This window comes from Thunnus albacares, chromosome 2, assembly GCF_914725855.1.
Source record: "Thunnus albacares chromosome 2, fThuAlb1.1, whole genome shotgun sequence".
NCBI lineage: Eukaryota > Metazoa > Chordata > Actinopteri > Scombriformes > Scombridae > Thunnus > Thunnus albacares.
The window spans coordinates 33,577,783-33,601,499 of NC_058107.1; the positions used below are offsets into that span (position 1 = coordinate 33,577,783).

Here is a 23,717-nt window from a genome sequence, read left to right on the forward strand (position 1 = left end):
TAACTACATTTAAAAGCTGGTTTTTCCCTGCTAAAAAGTGGTCTTACCTCTTCAAAGGTTGGGTTGGAAATGACTGTAGAATTCTTAGAACCTGCATTTATGCAAATGTTGCGGAACTCTTCCATTATGATGTTGGTGTTCTCACATAGAACAGAACATCAGCATTGTGATCCTGTTCCAAGTAAAAACACTCTTTCACTTTGACTATATGAACTTATCCTGCCAGCACAGGCCTTTAACTACAAACCCTCTGATCACAAGCACACTTCACTAAACTCTGGGTCACCGCCAAATCTACATGACATTATAAGATATATCAAACATTAAAACTATAATAACACATCTCCTGGTGACATACGATCGAAACCAAAAGAAAACACTGATCATAACAGTATATATGCATATATATAGTTTAGGTAACAAGTTTTTATGGTCAAAATTTCACATAAACTGTGCACCAATTATCAGAGGAGAGAAAAGAAATGCAACAAGCCTAAAGTTTATCCTAAAAGTGAATTTTGTTCCTCAGGTTTTAGGCAACTAGCTAAATTAAATGTTTCATTCGCTCTTTGTGCTTCGTCCATGTTTTTTAAAAATCTATTTTTGTATCGTACTTAGGTATTGCATTAAAAGGACAATAAAAAACTAAATCTGGCTCATTTTATGCATCACTGAGACTGTATGAGAAGGTTTCTCATATCTATCTATAATGTGTTTCTTATATTTATGAAAGAAGCACACTTTAGTGATCATGCTGTAAGTGCCTTATGAAGGGATCTTCTAATGGTCAGTATGAACAGGAGGAATGATTATGGCAAGAAAAAAAAAACAATTTCAATGTTCATTTAGGCACCTGATTGCTGTTTTAAGACAGACTTGAAAAACTGTGAACCTGTCGTTTAACTACGAACCCTGTCATAACAAGCACACCTCACTAGAGACAGACTTGGAAATTTGTGAACCTGTCCTTTAATTTTTTTGATTTAAAGCTTCAGCATCCAAATGAGTCAAATCAAGTAGATATCTTTCAACGTTACAGTCTTTTTAGCGCCAAAGTCTCTCTTTTTGTTGCTATACTTCCACCGCAGCTCGACAGGGAAACACAAAGAGGGAATTTGATGCTAAAAAGACAGTAAATGTGGCAGATATCCACTTGATATGACTAACTCAAACTGCTGAAGCCTCATATAAGCTTCACATCAACTTTTAAATGCATTTTTGCACAAAATTACTATGTGGACACATTGTCGATTTTGGGCCCCATCGCTTACATTGAAAGCACATTTAAAGGAGGGAAGGAAAACCTTTTTCAATGTTCATGTGGGCACCTGACTGTTGTTTTAAAGACAGACCTAAAAAATTGTGAACCTGTCCTTTAAATACAGTAATTGGGTAACTGGCAGAGACTCAAACACCACCACGTACACTTTTTGTTTAACTGGAGCATTTTTGATTGTGCCACTGAGTCAAAGCAGTACCTGAAGGCAACACTAGTCATCTAAACAAAAAAAAAAAAAAAAAAGAAAAGAAAAGAAAGAAAGAAAAAAATGGAAAGAAAAAAAAAAAAAGAAAACACCAGGTCACATGACCGCCTCCGTTATTTCCTGCAGCTCGCTCCTGCCTGCCTGCGTCAGCTCAGCAGCGGTGTGGTCGCTCTCTGAACGCACGTTAACGGAAAGAAAAACACTCCACACGTCCTGAAGGCCTCTTGCCACACCGTAAACTCTGCTGAAGTCACAGCGACGACGGATATTAACACAATCATTTTTTTTGTGGCTAGTTTTTATTTGATAGCTTTTGTAAAATAAATACATTCTTTAAAAAAAAAAAAAAGAAAAAAAAAAAGCCAGTGCTCATAATGGCGACAGCTGCGGTGTCTGCCCCTGCTGGCTGCGGCCCCAGCCCCGGGCCGGGAACGGAGCTGGTCCGCGGGCAGGCCTTCGACGTCGGCCCTCGGTACAGCAACCTCTCCTACATCGGGGAGGGAGCCTACGGGATGGTGTGGTAAGTCTACCCGAAGACTCGTTTATCCATCCCGCTACACAAGTTACTGTATAACGACAGAGTTTACACCTCTTCTTCTTATTTTAACGCGACTTAACGTTAGCTAACTTACATATTTTCTGTTAAATACAATAACTTGGCTAATGTTATGTTTTAGTTAGCGAGCAACAGTGTCAACCTGATGTCAGTTAAATGAAGACAGCGTCCGTCCGTGAGGAAAAAAACAATAAGTCACGGCTGAATTTGTAGATGATTGGACTCAAATTTGGTGTTTTTTGCGCTGAAATGATCGCTGATAAGGAGTCATTGCTCCTTATTTAGCAAGTACTAACTTGTATCAACGATAAACCTACAGAAAATGTCATTTAATCACTTTTAATTACGTATTAATGACATCATGTCGCCCTAAATATAGCATAGAGCAATTAAAATGATCAATTCTAGTCATTTTTAATGTTATTTGTACAACTTGGATCTAAAAGGGTGTGTGCAGTCTTCCACTTTAAATTTACAGTGATTTAAACAGACGAATCAGTAGTAATTAAGTTTTTATGGCATCTTGTTGCCCTAAAGATAACATACAGCATTTAAACTGTTCAAATATGGTAATATTTCAACAATATTTCTACAGCTTGGATGTAAAAGGGTGTGTGCAGTCCTCCACTTTAAATTTACAGTTAATTAATCAAATCTTGTGGTAATTTCTGTTTCCCAAATTAGTAATTAAGTTTTTTTTTTTATGGCATCTTGTTGCCCTAAACATAATATAAAAGCATTTAAACTGACCAAATTTGCTTATTTTTCAAGATTATTTCTACAGCTTGGATCTAAAAGGGTGTGTGCAATCCTCCTTAGAGTGATTGTTCTTGACATTGTGGTGGTTTCTGTCTCCCATATTATTATAAAATCCATTCAGGATAACATATAGGTTTTCACTGATAATCAGCAGTGAATTTACAGTGATTTGATACTATATCATCTCATTTTTTCTTCACTATATGATATACAGCATGATATGTTCTCACCCATAAACTAGATTTAGTTTGTGATATCTGCATAATGAGTTAGTAAAAGGTACCGTAAAGGGTTTTCCTTGTATGTTTGGTTCAGAAGTTGATGCTGAAAGCTGGTTACATATCGTATATGAAGGAATTCGTCGGCACAACCTTATCTGGAAGTTGTATTTTCAACCTGCTGATATGTTGTGATGATATAGTGATGATGTAGGGGAAGATAAACTAATCAAAAATCAAGTCATGCACCGTTTTATTTGTGGTATGTTGATTTTATCCCCATTCTTGAATATAAATGGCACTTTGTAATTTTGTAAATTGTAAATTTATAGTGTAAATCATGATAATCAACCCAAAAGAAGAAAAATACAATGTAATTTTCAGTGTATCTCAATGCAGATTAAGTCAAATTCTACCCGTCTCTTTTAAAACACTCAGTCTTGTTGTTTCTTTAGCCTGTGGAAATGTAGTTGACTTTAAATGTGCACACTGTACAATATTACATAATATATTGTCCTAGTGTCAAACAACAGCAGAGTAGTTTTTTTTCCTTTTCTTCTGTGGTGAGAGGAGCTGAGTTTTCTGAGAACACTGGTTTGACACATAGCCAGCCTACAGAGAAGAGGCACAGCAGGTTGTTTAGCATCTTTTTTGTCTGGAGAATGGAAAACTCTCCAAAAGTACACAGCCACGGTTGTTACTCGTATGATCTCCCCCCCCCCCCCCCCCGTCAACAAATGACTGGTACATACTGTAGCTAAAAGGCAAGCGGACCAGATAAAATAGATTTTACCATTAAAGCCTCAGTCTTCAGTCGTACAGAGTTGTCTGTGAGATTGCTCTAGCTTTAAGAGAGTCAATAATACTTAAGAGTATGTGCTTAACGCTGTAAAGTGATGGTTAGCTGGAAGGTGGGTGACATAACCGCAATTCAAATCGTAATCATTTCAGAAATTCAGCTCCGACAACACAATATTGACTGTTGATTAATCGTCATTTAAAAAGTAAAAATATCAAATATTTGCTGGTTTCAGATGATCAAAAGTGAAGTTGTGCTGCTTTTTTTCTACATTGTATCGCTGTAAACATGATATCTTTGCATGTTTTGACTGTTTTGTTTTGACAAAACTGCAACAGAATACACTCTCTGTGCATTTATCAATATTTTTTTGCAATTTACACTACAATAATAATAACTTACTAGTCAAAATAATCAAGAAATGAATCTGTTATACCTGTTAATATAGCGATACATCAAGCTTTTTTAACGTTGTACACCATTTTATGAATTCCATCATGGCTCCCCGATGGATAAATATCTCCTAAACTATGTCTACTGACTGTTTAAAAACATTTTGAACTATTAAAATGATATATTATTTATGCATTCCATATATTTCATTCATTCATTTATTCATTTGGTTTGCCCAACAGCTTTTGTGTTGGGAGTTCAAGTGCAAATTTTCTGTTTAGCAGATTTACATGTATGTTTTTAAAATGTTGGTGTGTAATTTAAAGTGTCTTTTATAAATAAACAAAAAAAGTTTTTTTTGGAAATGGTCATGGAATGATTGAATGATAATGAAACATAACTAAACATCCTGGTTGGGCCCCAGTGGTGCATCCTTCAGTCGCAATTGCGAAAGGCGCAAAGCGAGAAAAAGAAAAGCCCGTTGCTGCAAACCGTCCTTGGTTTAAAACAAAAAGATTAAAACAAAATGTCCATCCGTAAGCTTATTTAAGGGTTCATCTCATGACCAGCACACAGCCGGTAAAATATTTGACCAAACTTGCCGGCATGAGCAAAATTAGGTTCAGGGATGGCGACATTAATCTCGGCTGTTATGCCCTCCTTGACACTTTGCAAAGACAACAGAAAGTACTTCCTGTTTTTAAAGGAACACTGGGCAGGTCGTCCTCTTAGCCAACAATTCATGTTGGTGGTAACTTGAGGGAACTTTTTGCAGTGCTCATCATCGTGGTGGTTTCTGCACTTTACTGTCACCTGTTAGTGAGTCATTTGGGGTTGCACTGTGACATTTTACTCCTTGAACTTTCTGTTGTTTCCGTATCGATTTCTGTGTAGGCTTTTTCTTTATCTGTTCATCCATGTTGGCCATCAGGGGTTTCATGTGGTCAATATTTTAGAGGGGGCACAGTTTCACATTGCGAATGTTCACCGCAAACAAAGTTGTTACCAGTAATTATTGGCTTTGCCTTATATGTTTATGATCAAACGCCAACCCCTTACCAGTAACTATCTAGAACTATAATTCAGTGACACTTATTACAAGAAAACGTTAGTGAAAAGGCTTTAAACTCCAGGGTAATGTTAGCTGGTTAGCTAGCCAGCACAGCTGATTATTTTACGTTAAGTAAAGAAAGCTCACAGACATGTAGCAACAGTTTTTACTGACACTATTTATCTCTTGACTTTGTAAATCTGAGCGGCTCTACGAGCACCGCTGATAACTACGTAGAGCTTTCAAGCTGGAACGAACCAAGTAGCCTGAACACAGAGGGGGGCTGTGTGTAGCAGACACAGTTAAATACGAATAAAAACATACAGAAAACCAACATTTGTTTAAAACCTTTATTGTGAAAATAGAATTTCTAAACCCATATAATTTCAAATATTTGAGGGGTCACAACACCTCTGCTGACGTCCGTGCATCTGCTCACTACCTGTTCTTTCTCTTTTTGGTTATTCCAAAAACTGCTTTCAGTAATATGAAACACATAAACACAAAATACTGTTTTTTTTTCCCTCTAGAATGAAGTTAATATTTTGCTGTCCTCTTTGCTGGTTTCCTCCAAGATGAAGCATCTTTTATCGCCGCTCCCCTCATCCCACTGTAAACCAAATGATGGTGAGGTGGTGCTTCCAGCTAGGCCAGCATTGGCGGGTTTGATGGCTCAAAAGTTGTTTTGAGGCTTCTTTTGGGAAGGTGTGAACTAACTCGTTTGGTTCACAACACCAAAAATTAAGCTAGGATGCCATAAAACATGAGTCTTGACGATCTTCCAAAGGAACAGTGGCACGTTATAGGAGCGAGAATCTCAACCAGCCACAGGAAAAAAAAAAAAACCCCAAAACACAATGATTTATGAGTAAAAAGGTAAGGCTCATATTTCGATATCTCTTAGTTCCTGACATCAGAGATCATAAATTACAGCAACAGGCACAGACAGGTCTACCGTGCTTGACTAAGGTTGCAGGGACTGGAACTGTATTTGTTTTGGCTCCCCATGATGCCAAAATCTTTAAGGTGGCAGAAAAACAGGTTACTAGAACTTCATCATATCCAGTAAATGTGAGCTTTTCTTTCTTTTACAAGCCTTGTAAGTGGATCATGGGGGGGCCTCAAAATGCAACAACATAAACTGTATGTTTTGAGAGAGAATTTATATTATGTGTTTTCAAGGAGGAACTTCTGTTACATATTCATATTTGTAGTTCTGTAAGTTTTTAATCTTTTTCATGTGGCCCTTAAATGTCTGCATCAGCACCTTTTTATACAAGCAGTGAGAGCTACATAGACAGTTTCGTATTCTTTAAGCTTTACTATGATCTTTACTCATGTATGATCACGTAATATCTCAGTTCTTTACTTTTGGTAAAGTACTTTCTGTATTTTTGGCGTGCTCGTGTTCCCCTCAGAGGCAGTTGGAGTGGGTGATGTGTCAGCCTCGGCCTCCTTGCACTTGTCTTGCTGCGTTCTTCTTGAAACCTGTGGTTTTGAGTCAGTTGGTCATGTTGCTTTGATGTGCAGCAGCCAGAGAAAGTGGTGCAGTGTGTACTTCATAGTCAGCACTTGGTTTGCAACTGAAATATTTTTAAATCATCATCAAGACGTTCTTTTATATCATGCTTTCCACAGTGGTAGCACACCCGCAGTATATTGGTGTTGCGTATTTATAAACAGCTTCCCTAAGGCTGTAATATTGTGACATTTTATGCAAAATACACATTTCAAACACAGATCTGTTAAACAACATAAGATCACAAATATGTACATGATCACGTTTTAATAACCTGAAAGATTTAAATGGAAAAATCACACATACATTTGTAAGATAGAGATGGATTTGTTTCTTATAATTAGATAAAACTGTCTAGTTAACAAGTGTTTTGTAAGTCACATTGGTTTTCACCACACTTTGAGTAGAAATGCAACTAACAATTATTGTCATTGTTAATTTTTCTCTGGATTAATCAGATAATTGTTTGATCTATGACTATCGTAGAAGACCAAAGAAACCAGAAAATATTCACATTTAAAAAGCTGGAAGAGAATTTTTAATTTAAACTAATTGTAGCAGCTGTAGTCCTGAGTCCTAAAAGATTAAAAAAAAAAAAAAAAAGTGGATTTGAGTGATGCACATTCCAGCATTCAAACAATGAGTGACAGATGTGATTTAAAAACATATTTTTTACAGAGTCCTTATTTCCTTATCGGTCCCACAAACAGCATCAAACACCCGATGTGACACCTGAACCAGTTGTGTTCACTGATGAAGATCTTTGTTGATGCCGTTAATAGCTCAGGAAAAAGCTAGCAAGTGGACTTTGAGTTGAGATAATTTTATCACGTAATAAGCCTGAAGCTAAGATGCTGTTTACCGTTTCCATGACAACATGTCTCTCCACTGTCTTTGTCTTCTTTTACTGTTACAGCTTGTTAGCTAACTTAATCACACAGAAAATCATGCACTAAGAGCAAGATTAAAGATGTGAATTCGCAGCTGATCATGGGTTTGGAAAGATGCGGTTCATATGGAAGCACATTAATTGTTTGGTCTATAAAATGTCAGAAAATACTGGATAAATACCCATTAAAATATCTGAGAGCCCAGATTGCTTGTGTTGTCCTACTAACAGTTGAAAACCCAATGATATTCTTTTTAAAGCTGCAATGATTAGTCAATTAATCATTAGTTGCCAATTAATCACCAACTATTTCGATCATTGATTAATCGTTTAAGAAACAAATGTCCAAATTCTCTGGTTTCAGCGTCTCAGATGTGAATATTTCTGGTTTCTATTATGGTTAACAGATTATCTTTGAGCTGTGGGCTGTTTTTCAGGACAAAAGAAGATATTTGAGGACATCATCTTGGGATTTTGGAAGTGGTGATTTTACACTGTTCTCTGACATTTCATAGACTAAACAACCAATCGTTTAATCAAGAAAATAATCTACAGATGAATCGATAATGAAGTATCATAGAAGATGAGGAAAAGCAGAAGATATTCACATTCGGGAAGCTGTAAGCAGTGAATTATGGAGGTTTGTGCAAAAGAAAACATTTACAAAATCAATCATCAGAGTTGCTGCTATTTAATTGTCTGTCGATCAACGAATGGTTTCAGCTGTAGTCTCATGTCTGATAATAGAGTCATGTGATCGATATGGTGGTCCTCCCCTGTTGTGATTGACTGGTTTCAGTAACATACAGATGGCTCTGATTCATGTTGTCTTGTAAAAATCTAGATGTGCTTGGCAACAACCAAAACCTCCGAAGAGGTAATTATCACAACTACATTTGCAGCCTTCTACGACAATTTTGTCTTGTCACCAACATTTGATCTGAAGCCCTCGTTATGAGTATGTTAATAGAGCCAAAATCTCTACTCTGCTTCCAGGTTAGCTTCTGTTCCACTAGTTTTTGGTTCCCAATCACTAAATTCTGGCCCTCTAATAAGAGTGCTGGTGCTCATTTTGGGAATTACTTCTCCGTTAATAAGATTTGAAGACTTACAGTAGTTTTGATGTCGCAATATTTTGGTAAGTTTAATGTTACTCGATTACGATACCTGCCCTGTTAGCACAGTTTAGCTAAAGTAGCTAACACTGGCCCAAAAGCGCATCGCTCAGTGTTCCCAGTATGCTAGCATTAGCTTGGGTCCGAGGTAGCGGGGCGTCTTTCCAGGCAACACCCCGCCATCCTTATTTGGAGTGTCCTGGCTCCAAACGGAAAAGATGATGCCGACTATAAGCAGCAACTCTGGGCTTCGAACTGGCTCCGATGCAAACCAATGGATGACATTACACCTCGCCATGTCCATCTTTATATACAGTCTATGTTCTTGGTGTATTTTCTCATAGAAAATATCTTTTATCTGTCTTCCTAAGAGGCTGAAACATGATACTTGGTGTTGCTGTCCATTTTCCAAGTTAAATTGGAATTGACTACTGCTCTGGACTGCAAGATTTTAGTATCTTAACCAGTTAACAGTTATTTTGTTGGCATTTTACAGCTCTAATGAGTCTTGGTACCCTTATAAGATGTCATTAGAGCTGTAGTTTTATTATTTTATATTGCTTTCTTTTAGTAATAGTGTAGCTTTAAAAAGGAAAGGTGGACTGAAGGCTGAAAATAATCTCTGCTCCTTGGAGCCATTATAGAAATAAAACATTTTAAATTTAGTCTCTTCAGGTGTTTGTAGAATAACATACTGATAACCAGACCTTTCTTTGTACTTCCCAAAGTGTTGAGTTTGTGTTTTATGCTGTATAACAAAATGTAGTTTTGTTTAACTGTATGGGAAGAGGGCGGTCGACTGTGAGGCATGTCTGTGTCATTTTCAGAGTAGGCCTATTTTTGTTTTCAGTAGCCTCTTGTTGAGGTTGTTGCATGTCAGGGCTTTCCAGCAGCTAAGGGCTGCACAGATTGACGCTACGCTGAACCTCTTAACACAAGCCTCAGTTCGTGCACACGGTCTGCTTACACAATCACAAGATACTGTATCACTGTATCAACCTCTGTGATGATATTCAGAGGTTGCCGTGGCACACTCTGCATTTTCAACTCGCCCACATGAACGGTTAGATGATGGGGGAATGCTGCTGAAGTGGCTTAGAAAAAGTTTTATGTTTTAAAAAAGATACGTGATCGTCAGATTGCGCCCTTTGTCTGCGGTCATGTCAAGTCGGAGTAATCAAAACAGCGGGATGACATCTCATTGCTACTTTTTTACAAATTTTATCAGCTGCAGCAGGTGTTGGTTGACTGTAAAGAAAGTAGATTTTTACCGTTCTATGGATGGCAAAGTCTGTCAGTTGGTTGGTTCAACACACTTTGTACAGACATTCATTGCGGCTCAGGGATACTTCCTAATCACTGATTACTTTGGTGATCCCCGACTTTTCTCCCAGCACCATCATTAGGTCAAAATTTCAATTTGGTTTATGACCAAAAGCTTTAAAAGCTAATGACGTTCCCATCAGCCTCAGCTGGAACTTTGTGTTCAGTGCTAATTAGAAGATATTAGCATGCTATCACCCAAAACTAAAAGGGTGAACATGGTAAACCTGTACACCTGCTAAACATCATCATGCCAGGTGTAAATCTGGAAGGGAACATGTGTTTGGTCATGTGTGTATCTGTCAGCAGCTACAGCGTAATATTTTTTGTGCACATTTAATAATAATAATGATAATAATAAAAAAGTTTATTTGTATTGCACTTATCAAAACAAGCGTTACAAAGTGCTTCACAATGAACTCATACAAAACCAAAGGTACAATAACAATAAGTGATAATTACATTTTATGAAGACAAAATGGTGTACAATCAACAATTCAGAGTCAGCGTGTTGAAGAACAGTATTGAGTTTATTAAAGTGTGTGTGTTAATGTTGCATTGTGCTGAAAAAGTAGAAACCCGTCAGATCTCACAGCAAGTTATAAACTCTGTGTACGTTCGTAGTTAGCTAACACTATGCAGCAATATCCCGGTAAACTTAAAAACACAACATGTAGCAATACTTACACTGTACAGTGTTTAGCTGCTTGTGCTCCTCACATAATGTTAATTGTTAGCTAATGTTAGCTAGCAGGTTAGCTGTTAATGTTTACTTAGTTAATTTTAGAAGGGGCATTACGGCGAAACTCTGGGGCATCTACGGAGCTTGCGGTTTGGCTGTGGAACAATTCCTGCCCTGCGGTCACGTACGAACAAACAGACAGACACAAGGAGTGAAAGAGGAACAAAACCTAAACACAAAGGATGACTTAAAACCACAAACAAAACATCGAGGACAAAATGCAAAAACAGTGGGTGAACTGAAACCCAAAAATAGAACAGCTCAAGACCCAAGCGCAACGTCAAGAACAAAGCACAGTACAACACAACAGTTGAGTAAAAATAAACATAAAAATTATAAGAAAGCCTTTCGATAAAAATAAATCCTCAAACGTGATTTGAAGGCAGGTCGTTCCACAGCTGAGGAACCCCAACAGCAAACGCTCTGCCACCTTTCAGTCTTTAAGTGTGAGATGGGAACAGTCTGAACATCTGGTTGATAAGTAGAGAGCAGTTCATATATATTCTGGGTCCAGGCCATGAAGGGTTTTAAAAGTAATAAGTAAAATCTTAAAATCAACCCTAAAACAAATGGGCAGCCAGTGTAAGGTCATTAAAATTGGAGGAAAATATTCTCTTTTCTTGGTTTTTGTTGGAGTCTCGCTGCTGCGTTTTGTACAACTCTATTAATTGATTTATGACTGTATGCTCAAACACCGCTCGTGGTTGCGGTGATTCACAATCTTTAAAAAACCTTTTTTTATTCCGCCATTGACTGCTGACTCTTCACTTCTCTTAACCAGCCGGTAGGGACGCGAGTGATCAACAACTGTTTCGGTTTGGAATCTTGTTTCCGCTCTGGGACGACCAATCATGCCTTGTCGCCACGTTAGATCAATCGGTGCCAAATGTCGGTACCTTGAGAGCAGGTTGTGTTGCGAATTCATATACATATTGATAACATTCCTTATGAGTATTGTAAAGCTTAGATTCCATTTTACGATGCGCGTTACGACATAGCAAAAGGCATTTCTGGCAATCGCCTAGCTAAAAACAGTTGGAGACCTTTGGCTCAAAAACTGACATCCATAAAAAGGTTTGGTCTCATCTTGAACCGTAGTATGGTCCACTTAAGTTAGGCGTGGTACGATGATGAATAAGTCCCCATTTTTGTTATCTTTGCCGCCATCTTGACTGTGAACACCTGGCGGAGATCTGCATTCTACTGACTGCGCTCTTCTAGTTAACATTTAGCTCAAAGCACCGCCTCACAGAGCTGCTAGCGTGGCTGATTTTTTTTACCAATGTCAGTAGATTTGGTACCATATATGCCGCCTTTGTTAACACATTTCTTAGGTTAGGCTTGAAACACCATTTGAGAAGCATGAAAGTCTACAAAAAATCAGTAATCCCACTCGTTTTATGAATTTTCTGTACTACAGTTTGTAGTTGTAAGTCTGACACATGAACTGAACTCGTAATTAGAAGCTAAGTGTTTGGCCCCGCAGGCAGATGAGAAGGGACGCCACACAAGAAATTAAGACTGCAGACTGCAACAAATGTTGTTGTTGTTTCAATCTGTCAGTTTTATTTATTTTGATTAATCATTTAGTGCAAAAATTGCATAAAACGTCCATCACAATATCCCAGAGCCCCAAGTGACGTGTTTTGCTCTTCAAATAACTTTGTTTTTTCAGTTTTTTCAGCCCTAAACAGATGAATCTGTTACATAAATGCTGTAATATGCAGTAAATGTGCACATGCTCTGGTAATAAGTATTCATTGAACTTGAGATTTGTTTTTTCCTTGAGAAATAACTAGTCGTCTAGAATACAGTATGTGTCTTTGCAACATGTACCAAAAGAAATATTGGTATTTGTCACCCATCACACAGCATATGGTAAACATATATTTGGTAAACATTTCATCCTAAACCTTAAATCCCAAATTAAATTCCTGTCGTCCTCCCGGTGAGTCTTGACTCCTTCTAATCTTTGATCTCGGCTCCTTGACCTGTCTTGATTCGTAGCCGGTTTGTTGACGCTCTGCTTCATTTTGCCATGAGCCGTCCTCTTGAAATGCCACTGTGGCGCCCGTCACCATGGCAACCCCTCTGCCTCTGACATCAGTACCACCACTCCACAGCCAATGGGAGAAGGGAGGGGAGAGAGAGAGAGAGAGAGAATGAGAGCCTTGACACTCTGAAATCCTGTTGTGCAATTCAGAAGGATATGTAATTTGTGTAATTTGGGTGATTACGCCTGCCAAGACTAGCGCGATGACTTCTGGTTCAACAAGCACATAAAACATTCACGCACACCTGCTGCTTGTCGCATCGAAGCTGATACTGATGTTCATCAGATGCATTTTATTACCGGACTGCTGTCGCCTCTCACATGCTGTTGTTCAAATGAACACAAACCCTTTTACTCACGTTACAGCATGAGATATATGATGACTGTTGTGTTGTTAGGGGGGTGTGAAAAAAGGTTTATGCAAAGTGAAAGTTTGCAGAAGTGGTCAGTCAGCTTTGATGGTATCTCATGGCCTCGTTTCTAGATCAAAGTATACTTGCAGAAGTTGAGGTTGCATTGATGCAGTGCTGTCATGAGTACTGCAGTTTTTCGACTCCTCTTGTAAGTCAAGTAGCGCTAATGTAGGCACAAAGCAAGAACGTTGAGCTTGCATCACGACAAACTGCGTGAGGACCGTCCTCCGTACTCCTGCTCTCGTGTCTCTCGTGTTTTTTATGCACATTTTTCTACAGCAGCCTCTCCTGTTGTGCAATGACAAGACAAGCTGCGTATTTACATATAGAATAAATAGTTTTATGTCTTTGTAAACTTTTCTTTGTCTTTTTAAAGATCTGTGGATCTTGCCGTCCTTTCAGATAATGTTCCAAATTACCGGCATAAATCACCAGTGTGGTTTAATAAACAGGTTGTTGTTTATGGATAGTCAGCAAACAGATGTGGTTCCAGCAGGATGGTAAAGACAATGCATCAAGATGAAACAGCTGCAGCACTCTCCTCTGGATCTTTTTGTTTTAATTATTGATTAATCCGTTGGGATTTTTTCCCCAATTATTATTCTTTTTGTCTATGAAATGTCAAAAAGTTGTGCAATGCAACATCTTCAAATGTCTTGTTTTATACAACCAACTCTTCCTCACAGCAAAGCATCCCAATCAAATGATAAAATACTCACCAAAAACACACACAGTTACACTTAATTTACATAATTCACTACATTTAGCAGGGACTCTTTCTCTTTTTTTTTTTTTCCCTGAAGGAGATATCTTCTGGGTTTAGACTGTCAAATCTTAACATTTGATAAGCAGGAACCAGAAAATTGTTGCAGATTCATTTCTCGTCAACTTAAACCTGATTTAGTTTGGTTGTAACCTTTTTAATTAGACATTGTAGCAATGAGAAGCAGATATACAGAGAGTCACAAACACAAGTAAAGGGAACAGGTGGAGATGTGACAGTTTGCATTGCATTGCAGTTTGGTATTTTGTATTGCACTTTCTTTTATATGAGTATATGAAAAACCAGTTGTCCTACTAGCTCTCATGTTAATTGCTTATTCTCATCCAGGGATACAAGAGGATGCTTCATTTAATTGGCAGAGTTTTTGCTTTATGCAAAATGACACCATCTGAACGTTGTTGACTGTAGAGACTCGGCCGGTGCAGGAATCCTCAGTTTGACTTAGCTGATAACGAGCTCAAACAGAGATATCGAGATATCTTGGTCAGCGCCGAGAGCTTGAAGTCATACAGCGGTTACATATGGGAGTGGCAGCACTCTTATAGGAGGAGAAAAGAAGAAATGACGGTAATACGAGGCCTGCTGTGCTTCAGATTGGACAGTACGGTATTTATAGTGTTTGGTACACTGATCTCACTGCTGATGTGCTATTTTCAGCAAACCTTTGAGTAGCTTTAAGTCTCACACTAAAGGAAATCAGATGTATCAGATGGAGCTGACGTACCTTAAAGTAGGAGTGTAACGGCACACAAAATTTACGGTCAATTCTGGGGATCATGGGTCAGTTTTCGGTACTTTTCGGTAATTTTTTAAATTTTGAACAATGTAAACATCCAACAATGACTCATTGGTTGTTAACTGTTACTGAAACCGTTGGGTTGCGCAACAGTGGAAAAGGAAAACAACGTTTCTGTTTCTTGCAAAGGAGTCAGGACACCCACTGACAACTGTTTTATGCTAATTTGTGGTTCTTACCACGTGCTGTTCAACCATGTCGGAAATCAAATGTGTTTATAGTGGTTCTGAACGGCTTCTCTTAAAAAAAAAAAAAAAAAAAAAAGCTGACTGTCACAGAGAGGGGAGGGGGATGTGCAGTATTGTTTAAATACGGGGATAACGGCGCATATTTTAATAAAAGTGTTGCACTTGTTTAGTGTCATGGCAGGATCGTCCAGCTCGGGTTGCTACATGAGCAACGGTAACCAGGGTAACCAGGCTAGCATACATCTATGAGCATGCTACAGCTAAGTGGTGAGCTGCTAAAACGTTCGGGGTGGAACTTGTGCTCTAGACTTATTGTTCCGCACGTCGGAATAAGTGCATTATAAAACTATTTTGACAGTAATTGTTTGGGTCACAGAGCATACAGAACCGAGAAAAGTCCCGTACCGAACCGAACATCCTGTACTGAACGGGTCGGGACGAATACACGTAACGTTAAACCGCTACTTTTAAGGTTACACAAAGTGGCCATTTAAGCCTAATAAAGTGGACACACCTATTATTTACACACGTTAGATTCACTGCATTCAGTCTGGCGCTGTGTGTAGCCAAGTTTTCTTCGGGTTTTGAGATAAATAAACTAAATACGTTTCATCTGATGCCATGCTAGTTGATGTGATAAAGGATTCAAACCTAAAAGAAGAAGAAACAAGTGAAGATACGGACAGAATACAGTAAATAATACAATAAAATGTGAAGTTCTGTCAAATATTTTTTCTTTTTTTTAATAGCAGAAGCACATCAGTATTTAGCCTGTGTAATCCAATTGCTATTTGAAGTAATTAGAAGAGTGAAATGGCTGAAAAACAATACAGCACATAAACACTGTTGATAATAAGTTTGATAAAGCACAGATCTGCTCATGAGAGTTGATCAATTATATAGGAATGAGGAAAAAAAGCAATTACAGCAGGACAATTTACAACAATGAAAGGATTTTTGATTCACATTTAGCTGTGACGTGAGCGATTTTTGTCATCTAAGAATGTATTTTGTAAGTAGCTTACATACAAGGCTGCAACTAACTATTATTGTCATTAAAACATCAATCTGCAGATAATTAAATTAATCGTTTTCTCTAAGAACAATGTCAGAAAATGGTCCATTTTAATTAAATTTTTAATTTTTTGTCCAACCAACAGTCCAAAACCCAAAGATATTGAGTTTACTGTCATGTATGATGAAGAAATGCATTAAATCGTCACATTTTAGAAGCTAATATCAACTAGTTCCAAACTAGAAGATTAGTATTGTTATTAGTGATATGTGTCCTAGTTTTAGTAATAGAAATATTTGGTCCAGGAAATTGTTCACCCGCAGCAATAAACCACCGTGTTGTGTGTTGTGATCGGTTTCGTTACCAGACAACATAAAGAGTGGTTACACTCAGTAAATAACTTGTCATTTGTTGTGTGAAACGGCACCTCGGTTATTTTTTCCCCCGACGTTTATACACTGAGAGAGACTCTGATGTAAAACCAAAACCAGGCCGGTGACAAAATACTTGAAAACACAGAAATGGATCTATATAAAATAATATCCTAAGGTCAGTGAGTACATGTTGCAAAATGCAAGGAAGGAAAATAGCATCCTCAAAGTCACTTCCTCAAAGTTTTCAGTCGCAGTCTGTAACTAAAAATTTTTAGTTGCTGAATGTGTTTTTGTATTTCTGTATTAAGATCATGGGCTGGTTGTCACTTACAATTCTTTTTTAGTATTTCCCTGTTTAAAATGAAATGGTGATGGTTTTAAATGAAATGAAGAAATAAATATTGTTAGTGTATTATAGAGTTAATGTAGTGGTTATTTTTCTTAAGACAGAAAAAGAGATGTACACCAGCAAAACGGGTCCAGTAAAGTGAGCTGAAGTAGATTACCAGTCAGTAAAAAGGTTCTCTGTGCTCCCTTATTGTATTTTATGATTTTTTTTTTAGTGTTTTTCTCTGTATTTCACTGGAGGAATGCTCGAGCTTATCTGAGGATGCATTTTGCAAACAGCAGGGAAACAGAGATACCAGATCCATCACAGATCAGGTTTATCATATAAAGCCCATTTTATCACACAGCCGTGCGAGATTGAGCGAAAAGCTCTTGTAAATACAAATACCTCACTGTCACCTTGTTTAAAACTGGTTGTTGTGGTTAGTATACACAAAAACAGGAAATATGTCTTGATGAGCAAGAAGAAAAAAAAGAGATACAGCCAAATCTGTAATAGTTCCCATAGATAAATCTTCTAAATTTGTAAACAGAATTGATTTATATTGAGTGTGTGTGTGTGTGTACATGCTCAAATTGTGATTTTACTTGGTTAAAGACCCCCCATACTGATTTTTTTTTCCCTACACAAACATCTAAGAAGACCATATTGTGTGAACTCTTGTAGGTGATTAAAGGCTCTCAGAGACAGAAAATGATGTATGACAGTTGTAATCAAAAGATTAAACTTTATTGATGTCTGTGCAGACACAAAAAGGAAATGAAAATAAAATACATGTACACAAATCACAAATGCAGAATAAGCAGAAGAAGAAATAAATAGTTTTAAAGAATGAATTCAGCAGCTGTGATTGTATAAATATAACTCAACAGCATCGTTTGATAGTAAATAGATAATCAGTGTGGAAATAATGGAAATGTGAGTGTAAAGTTATTTAATGCAGTGCAACTTCTGATCTACTAGCATTTAAAGCAGCTTCCATTAAGTATAAATTAAAAAAAACAAAAAAACAAATTGGGCTGCAACTATTTTCAGTATTGATTCATTTGGCAATTATTTTCCTGACTAATCATTTATACGTTGATATGATACGTTGTGATTTAGTAAATATTCCAGCAGTAAGGAGACAGTTGTGCAGGAGTTCTCATTGTTTTCAAGTTGCACCTTCCTCTGACGCATCTGTCGCTAATTCAGGTGTGCAGGAACTTTTTTCAAATGTTCGTCTATAAAATGCCAGAAAATAATTAAAACTACCTATGGTCAAATGTCTTTTTTTTCCACCACCAACAACAGTCTAAACCCCAAAAATATTCACGCTACACAACCCAACCTTCACCACTAACCTTCAAGTTAGAACCTGATAAATTATTTTCACTTTTGCTTAAAAAAAATGACTTAAAAGATTAACTGTTTTATCATAATAGTTGCATTTTTTGATGATAGAGCATGAACAATTGGACAGAAGCTGCTAAAAAGTACATAAAATCTTACATGATACAATAACCTCTAATTGATTTGGATTCACATTTGCACTTTATCATTAGTTTAGATCTCAAACATGATAAAAATCATTTGTACATCATCATATTATTGTGCTGAAAATGACAGTAAAGACCTGAAAGAATGAGAATATGCGGCTCTAGTTTCATCGGATCATTAAAACACACGGAGTCTATCAATCAGTGATGTGATTGACAATCTGCTGTGATTTGGTTTCACACCAAATCAACTGTATATCTATTTATCTTAACAACACACTAGTCTGAGTGTTGTGTGAAGCCCGTCGCTTCAGCTCGCTCGGTGTTGCCTTTAAAGCCTTTGTAAAGTGTTGGACTCTGTGATGTCGGCCTACTTCGTGCATGAACGTACATATCTGGACGTTTTTTTTTTTTTTTAGGTACGCGTGTGCCCTTAAGCATGGTGAGCTTTTCCCCTTCTTCCTTCAACCCAATCCCTTGAACATCTCCATGGTAACAGCCCTGTTGCATAACACAGCGGTTGCAGTGTAAAGCCTTGTATTCCCATCTCCTTGGAAACAGAGACCCCCCCCTCCCTCCCCTCCCTCCCATTCCACCCCACTCCCCTCCTCTCTCTGCGCTCCTTCCTGGGCACTGAGCATGCTCAGAAGGCAATACAGACGCAGAGGAAACAGGAAAGGCAACTCAGAGCAGATTCTCTCTTCAGAACGCACTGTTACATGAGCACAGTGCAGCTCTTATCATCCTCACTATCTTCAAGATAAGCACAGCAGGTCACTTACAAGAAAGACTGTGACACATTAAGTCAATGCCTGTAACACTACATTTATCATAAATACCAGGGGTCAGAGGTCACGACTATAGGCCTGCTTTTGTAAAAGTCTTTGATTTATCATAAAAATTTAAAGCTTTCTTATAATATTTGGGTATATGCCTTCAGAAAGGGCTGCAACTTATGATGATTAACTGATTCATAGTTTAACAGCTTAAAGGGCAGGTTCACAATTTTTCAAGTCTGTCTTAAAACAACATGTCCTTTAATCTGACAAATCCAGATTGTTTCTTTTGTCCAACCAAGAATCCAAAGCCCCAAAAGAAGACTGTATCCACATTTGAGAAGCTAGACAGTGAATTCAGGCCATTTTTTTTCTTACAAATAGCGTAAAAGACTAATCAATTACCTCAATTGCAACCAGTTAATTCTGTCGATTGACATATTGATTCATTTTTTTCACCAGTCAGCAACAGGTTTCATGCAGCTTCCTGTCGGACTGAGCTAGAAACCACTGAGTCGTTCTAACAGCAGGGAAGTTATAGTCATCTGTGTCAGACAGGTGCCGCCATCAGCTGGCTGCGCTCTGCTTCCCGCCAGACGTAGTAAATTCACATCAGTACAAATAAAAAAAAAAAAACCCTCTGAAGTTGTATCTCTGAGTTCAAAAGTCCTGAACGCCTGAGAGCAAACTAGAGTTCACTGATAAGGCCGAGCACGTCTAGACACTCACTCATACTATACGCTTAACTCTGTGTACTTTGTACTTCCTCAAAGAGTCCTGTCTTTTACATGTCTGGACAAACTGACAAGGAACTGAAGGGTTTGCCCCAGTAAACATGGTGAAATGTTAGTGTGGACTAAGACTGCAGTCAAACACTTTAAACTGAGCTGCGGAGCCTCGACTGATCAATTCAAGGCCCGTTTTGCAACATCCGGAGCATTTTAAGATGTTTTGTTGCAAACCAGAGTTTTTTTTTAAATATACTTATGTTAGTATTATACTCATATAGGATATGAAACGATTTGTCAATCAACAGAAAATGTATCTGCAACTATAGTTTCATTTTCTTGGAAACAGAAAGTGAAATAAACAATTTCAAGACGACACCATGGGCTTTAGGAAATTGTGACTGTAATTTTTTTAAAATTTAACAATATTCTGATGTTTTACAGTTTTGTTTTTTTTTAAATACTTTTTATAGATTAATAATAGATTGATAGATTAATTCATACAGAAAACAGTTGTCATTTGCAGCCATAAACATGTTAGATTTTTTTAAGAAGTAAAGCAAAGTTCTTTATTCCCATCAGATTGAAACCAGAGCAGAATTAGTCATGAAATCATGAAAAACGGCATTAAATATCAGGTGTTTAATACTGTATATACAAGCCTAATTAGACACACATTTAACTTCAAGCAATCATCAGGATTCAAACACACTGGGTGACAATAATCTGCACAAAAAGACCAAAAAAATATCTGCACGCCGCTTCGTCTTTCTCAGTTCTTCTTTTTTATTCTACACGTGGTCACCCTTCGACCACAAATGGTCTCCCTCGGGTCCTCTTTTTTTTTTTTTTACACATTAATCTCCAACCTTTTTCGAATACAGAAATAAACGTCCCTGTACAAGTTCAGCGTGTCCTAGTACTGCGGAGACATTCTGCTCGTGTGTTTACATCATGTGTGAGATTATTTTCGCTGTATCAAAAAAAAAAAATTGGTGGAGGCTGCACCATTGACTGTTCTCTTTAAAAAAAAAAAAAAACAACAATCTGAAGATAACACGCCGAGCTGTGCCAAACCGGTTCTGCCCCGGATCAGATGTTAGCTTTGATGAATAAGTCTTGTAGCTTCCCTGCTGCTCTGTACACGAGGATATCTACTAGTGTAGCACAGTTACATGGAGAGCTGTTTCCTCCCACACACACACACACACACACACACATTCCTCTCACACAAGTGGAAAGGAAGGTCACTCATATTTCCCCTCACAGAAGGCTGGCACACTTGTGTTTACATTTCAGTCCCTTACACCCCCCATCACTATAGCAACTCATTTTCTTATTTTGTCATACTATGTGGGTGTTTTTTTTCACTCATTTCTCTTGTTTGTAATGTGCAGAAATAAAATCACTACAGGCTAGATGTAAATGATGTAGCTCAAGTAGTGAAGGACGTGCACGTTTTCTACATTTCTTTACGCTGAAGCGGAGATGTGTCGTGTTTTTCTGACGGCACGTAGCTGGAGACGGATGACTCGGAGACACTGGAAATCTTGGAAATTTCAATTTTTTTGGCAGCATCTTGGTGAATTTGACACAGTTTTAATGTGTCGGCCCCTGTTGCGCTGAAGATGTCTAGCCATGACATTACATTAAAACAGTTAAAAATAACTAAAAATGATAGAAACGTACTAGTCACACTGCTTGAGGGCAACACCCAGACAATTTCTTAAGAGTCAAAGTTGGCATTTTAAGACGCAGGTTAGCGTGGGAAGTTCAAAATATCTCAGGATGAGCGAGTGTGAGAAAGCTGAAACAACGATTACGCCGATGAAAGAGCCAAACATTTTCAGCAGTGGACGTGTCTGTACCTAGAATGGTTTTCTCTCCGTGTGGGGGAGGTGTCTCATCACAGGGAGGGCCAAGATTTTAGAGTGGAAATGTACAATTAGTCTGCTGAGTGTACACACACACACACACACACACAGACAGACACACACTCAGACAGACACACACACACACACTCAGACAGACAGGCAGACGTTTTTACACACAGATAACACTGCATCCCTTTGTTAGCTTTTATTGCATTTATTTATTTGAATCACTAACTGATTTTTGCACCTGATACCATCGCAGTATCATCCTGTCCGACGCTCAGCCGACGCACCTGAACTCACCGGCTGGGAGAAAACTACCGTTTCAGCCCGGTGGCGCAGTGTATAAAACAATTAAAAGCATGCAGAGTAAACAAGACTCCAGCGCTCTCAAAGGATGGGAGGGAGGGATCATCGAGCATGTAAATACTTGTCGATGCAAATTAGTAAACGGTGAGCTTCATCCAGGAAGAAAAAAAAAAACCCGCAGGCCAAAATATAGCCTAATTTACACTTTTCCTTCTTTTTTTATCTCTTTACGCCAAAGAGCATTTTGTTATTTCTTTCCTTATTTACATCTAGATCGTACACACAGTAGTGAATGTGTAGTTTTTTTTTTTTGTTGTTTTGTCTGTGTTGAAGCGATGCGGTGCCCTATTCCTGCTTTAGCCGAGGGCAAACATGTCTCCTCATGAAGAGATTAGTGAGTAATAATGGCAGCTATGTGTTTTTCCAGTCTTGAGTATTGTTGGTTATTCATCCGTGTTTGCATAATGAGCAACATCTGTCTTTCCCTTGTTTTGGACTCAAATCTAAAAAGCCAAAAAAAAAGTGGTATATCACATGAAAAAATATGCGTCACATGACAGATATATATATGTATATGTATAATCTAATCTTTATGCATTAACTCATTGCCCCCTCTCTCTCTCTCTCTCTCTCTCTCTCTCTCTTTCAATCTGGCTGTAGTGTGAGCCAGACCCAGTCATCCCATGCATGCAAACCTGCTTTATCATTTCCTGTATGGTTTGCGCTTTTCCTTATTGGACTGCCAGCGTGCCGGCATTGTGCTGCCCGCTAACAGATGATTCCCACTCAACGAGATGAACTGTCACATCAGGAATGTTGTTGAAGGAAGTTTACAGAAACGTCCCTCATGTGTGAAATCGCTTGACTTGGTCATACGTAAAAAAATGCCACAATCATGTTTACAATTAGGACACAAACATTAGTCAACCCCTGATTGTTCTCTTGTCATCAACTTTAGATTAATACAATAACTAAATACTATTATCAAATCAATCAAAGCAATTTCTTACTGTTCTACATTTTTCAGAGTTCATTTTTTTCACTTTTTAAGAACATTAAATATCAGAGCTGTGCTTGAACGAAGCACCACAGCTGTTTTTAAGGTCGCTTCAGACTTTGCGCTATTGTAATACAGTCATAAGAGTGTACCTGAGGTGACCTTTCTTGTTCTGGAGCCTGTTTGTCAAAAGCATGTTGAGACTAAGATGATCGTAGACATACAATGCGACTAAGATCATCTTTGCCTAAAGATAATTTTGGGAAACAGGGCAAACGGGACATGCAACCTCTTGTGCCTCTTCCCCCTCCGGCTCAGTGATCATGTGCAACTGCATCCTCTCTAGCAGGGCGGTTACAGTAACCACGCTGACCCACAATATAACAGACCTGCTCGGGAGCAGTGACGACCTCTGACTTCAGCTGAGCTGTGTTGTTGCACTAAACTGCTGGCTGCAGGAAACTAGAGAGGTTTGTCAGCAATCAGTACTCGTGTAGCTCCCGTGTAAAGTTAAAGGTTCTGTAGTTTGTTCCACTCCTACGTTCTTCTTCTCGCTTTTGTCTAACAGATACTCCGGCGCTGTTTTCAGATCCAGTCTGTCTCAGAGGTGTATTTTGCTGTGGAAGATGCTGCTAATGCAGAATGAACATTTCCTCATGTTATTAGGCACTTCACATTAAAAGCTTTCCACTGGCGAACCACAGGAAGGAAGCAGCTTTTGTCACCGAGGTTTAG

The 23,717-nt window shown here is 38.2% G+C and overlaps 1 protein-coding gene across 1 annotated transcript in view; it reads left to right on the top strand.

Moving 5' to 3' along the window:
• The first annotated feature begins 1,605 nt into the window (after positions 1-1,605).
• mapk1 (mitogen-activated protein kinase 1) overlaps positions 1,606-23,717 on the top strand; it is a 32,943-nt gene continuing 10,831 nt past the window's right edge. The window contains exon 1 of the mRNA XM_044331647.1: positions 1,606-2,004. Within this exon, the coding sequence (XP_044187582.1) occupies positions 1,859-2,004 (146 nt within the window). The 5' untranslated portion in view covers positions 1,606-1,858. The remainder of the gene's footprint in view (positions 2,005-23,717) is intronic.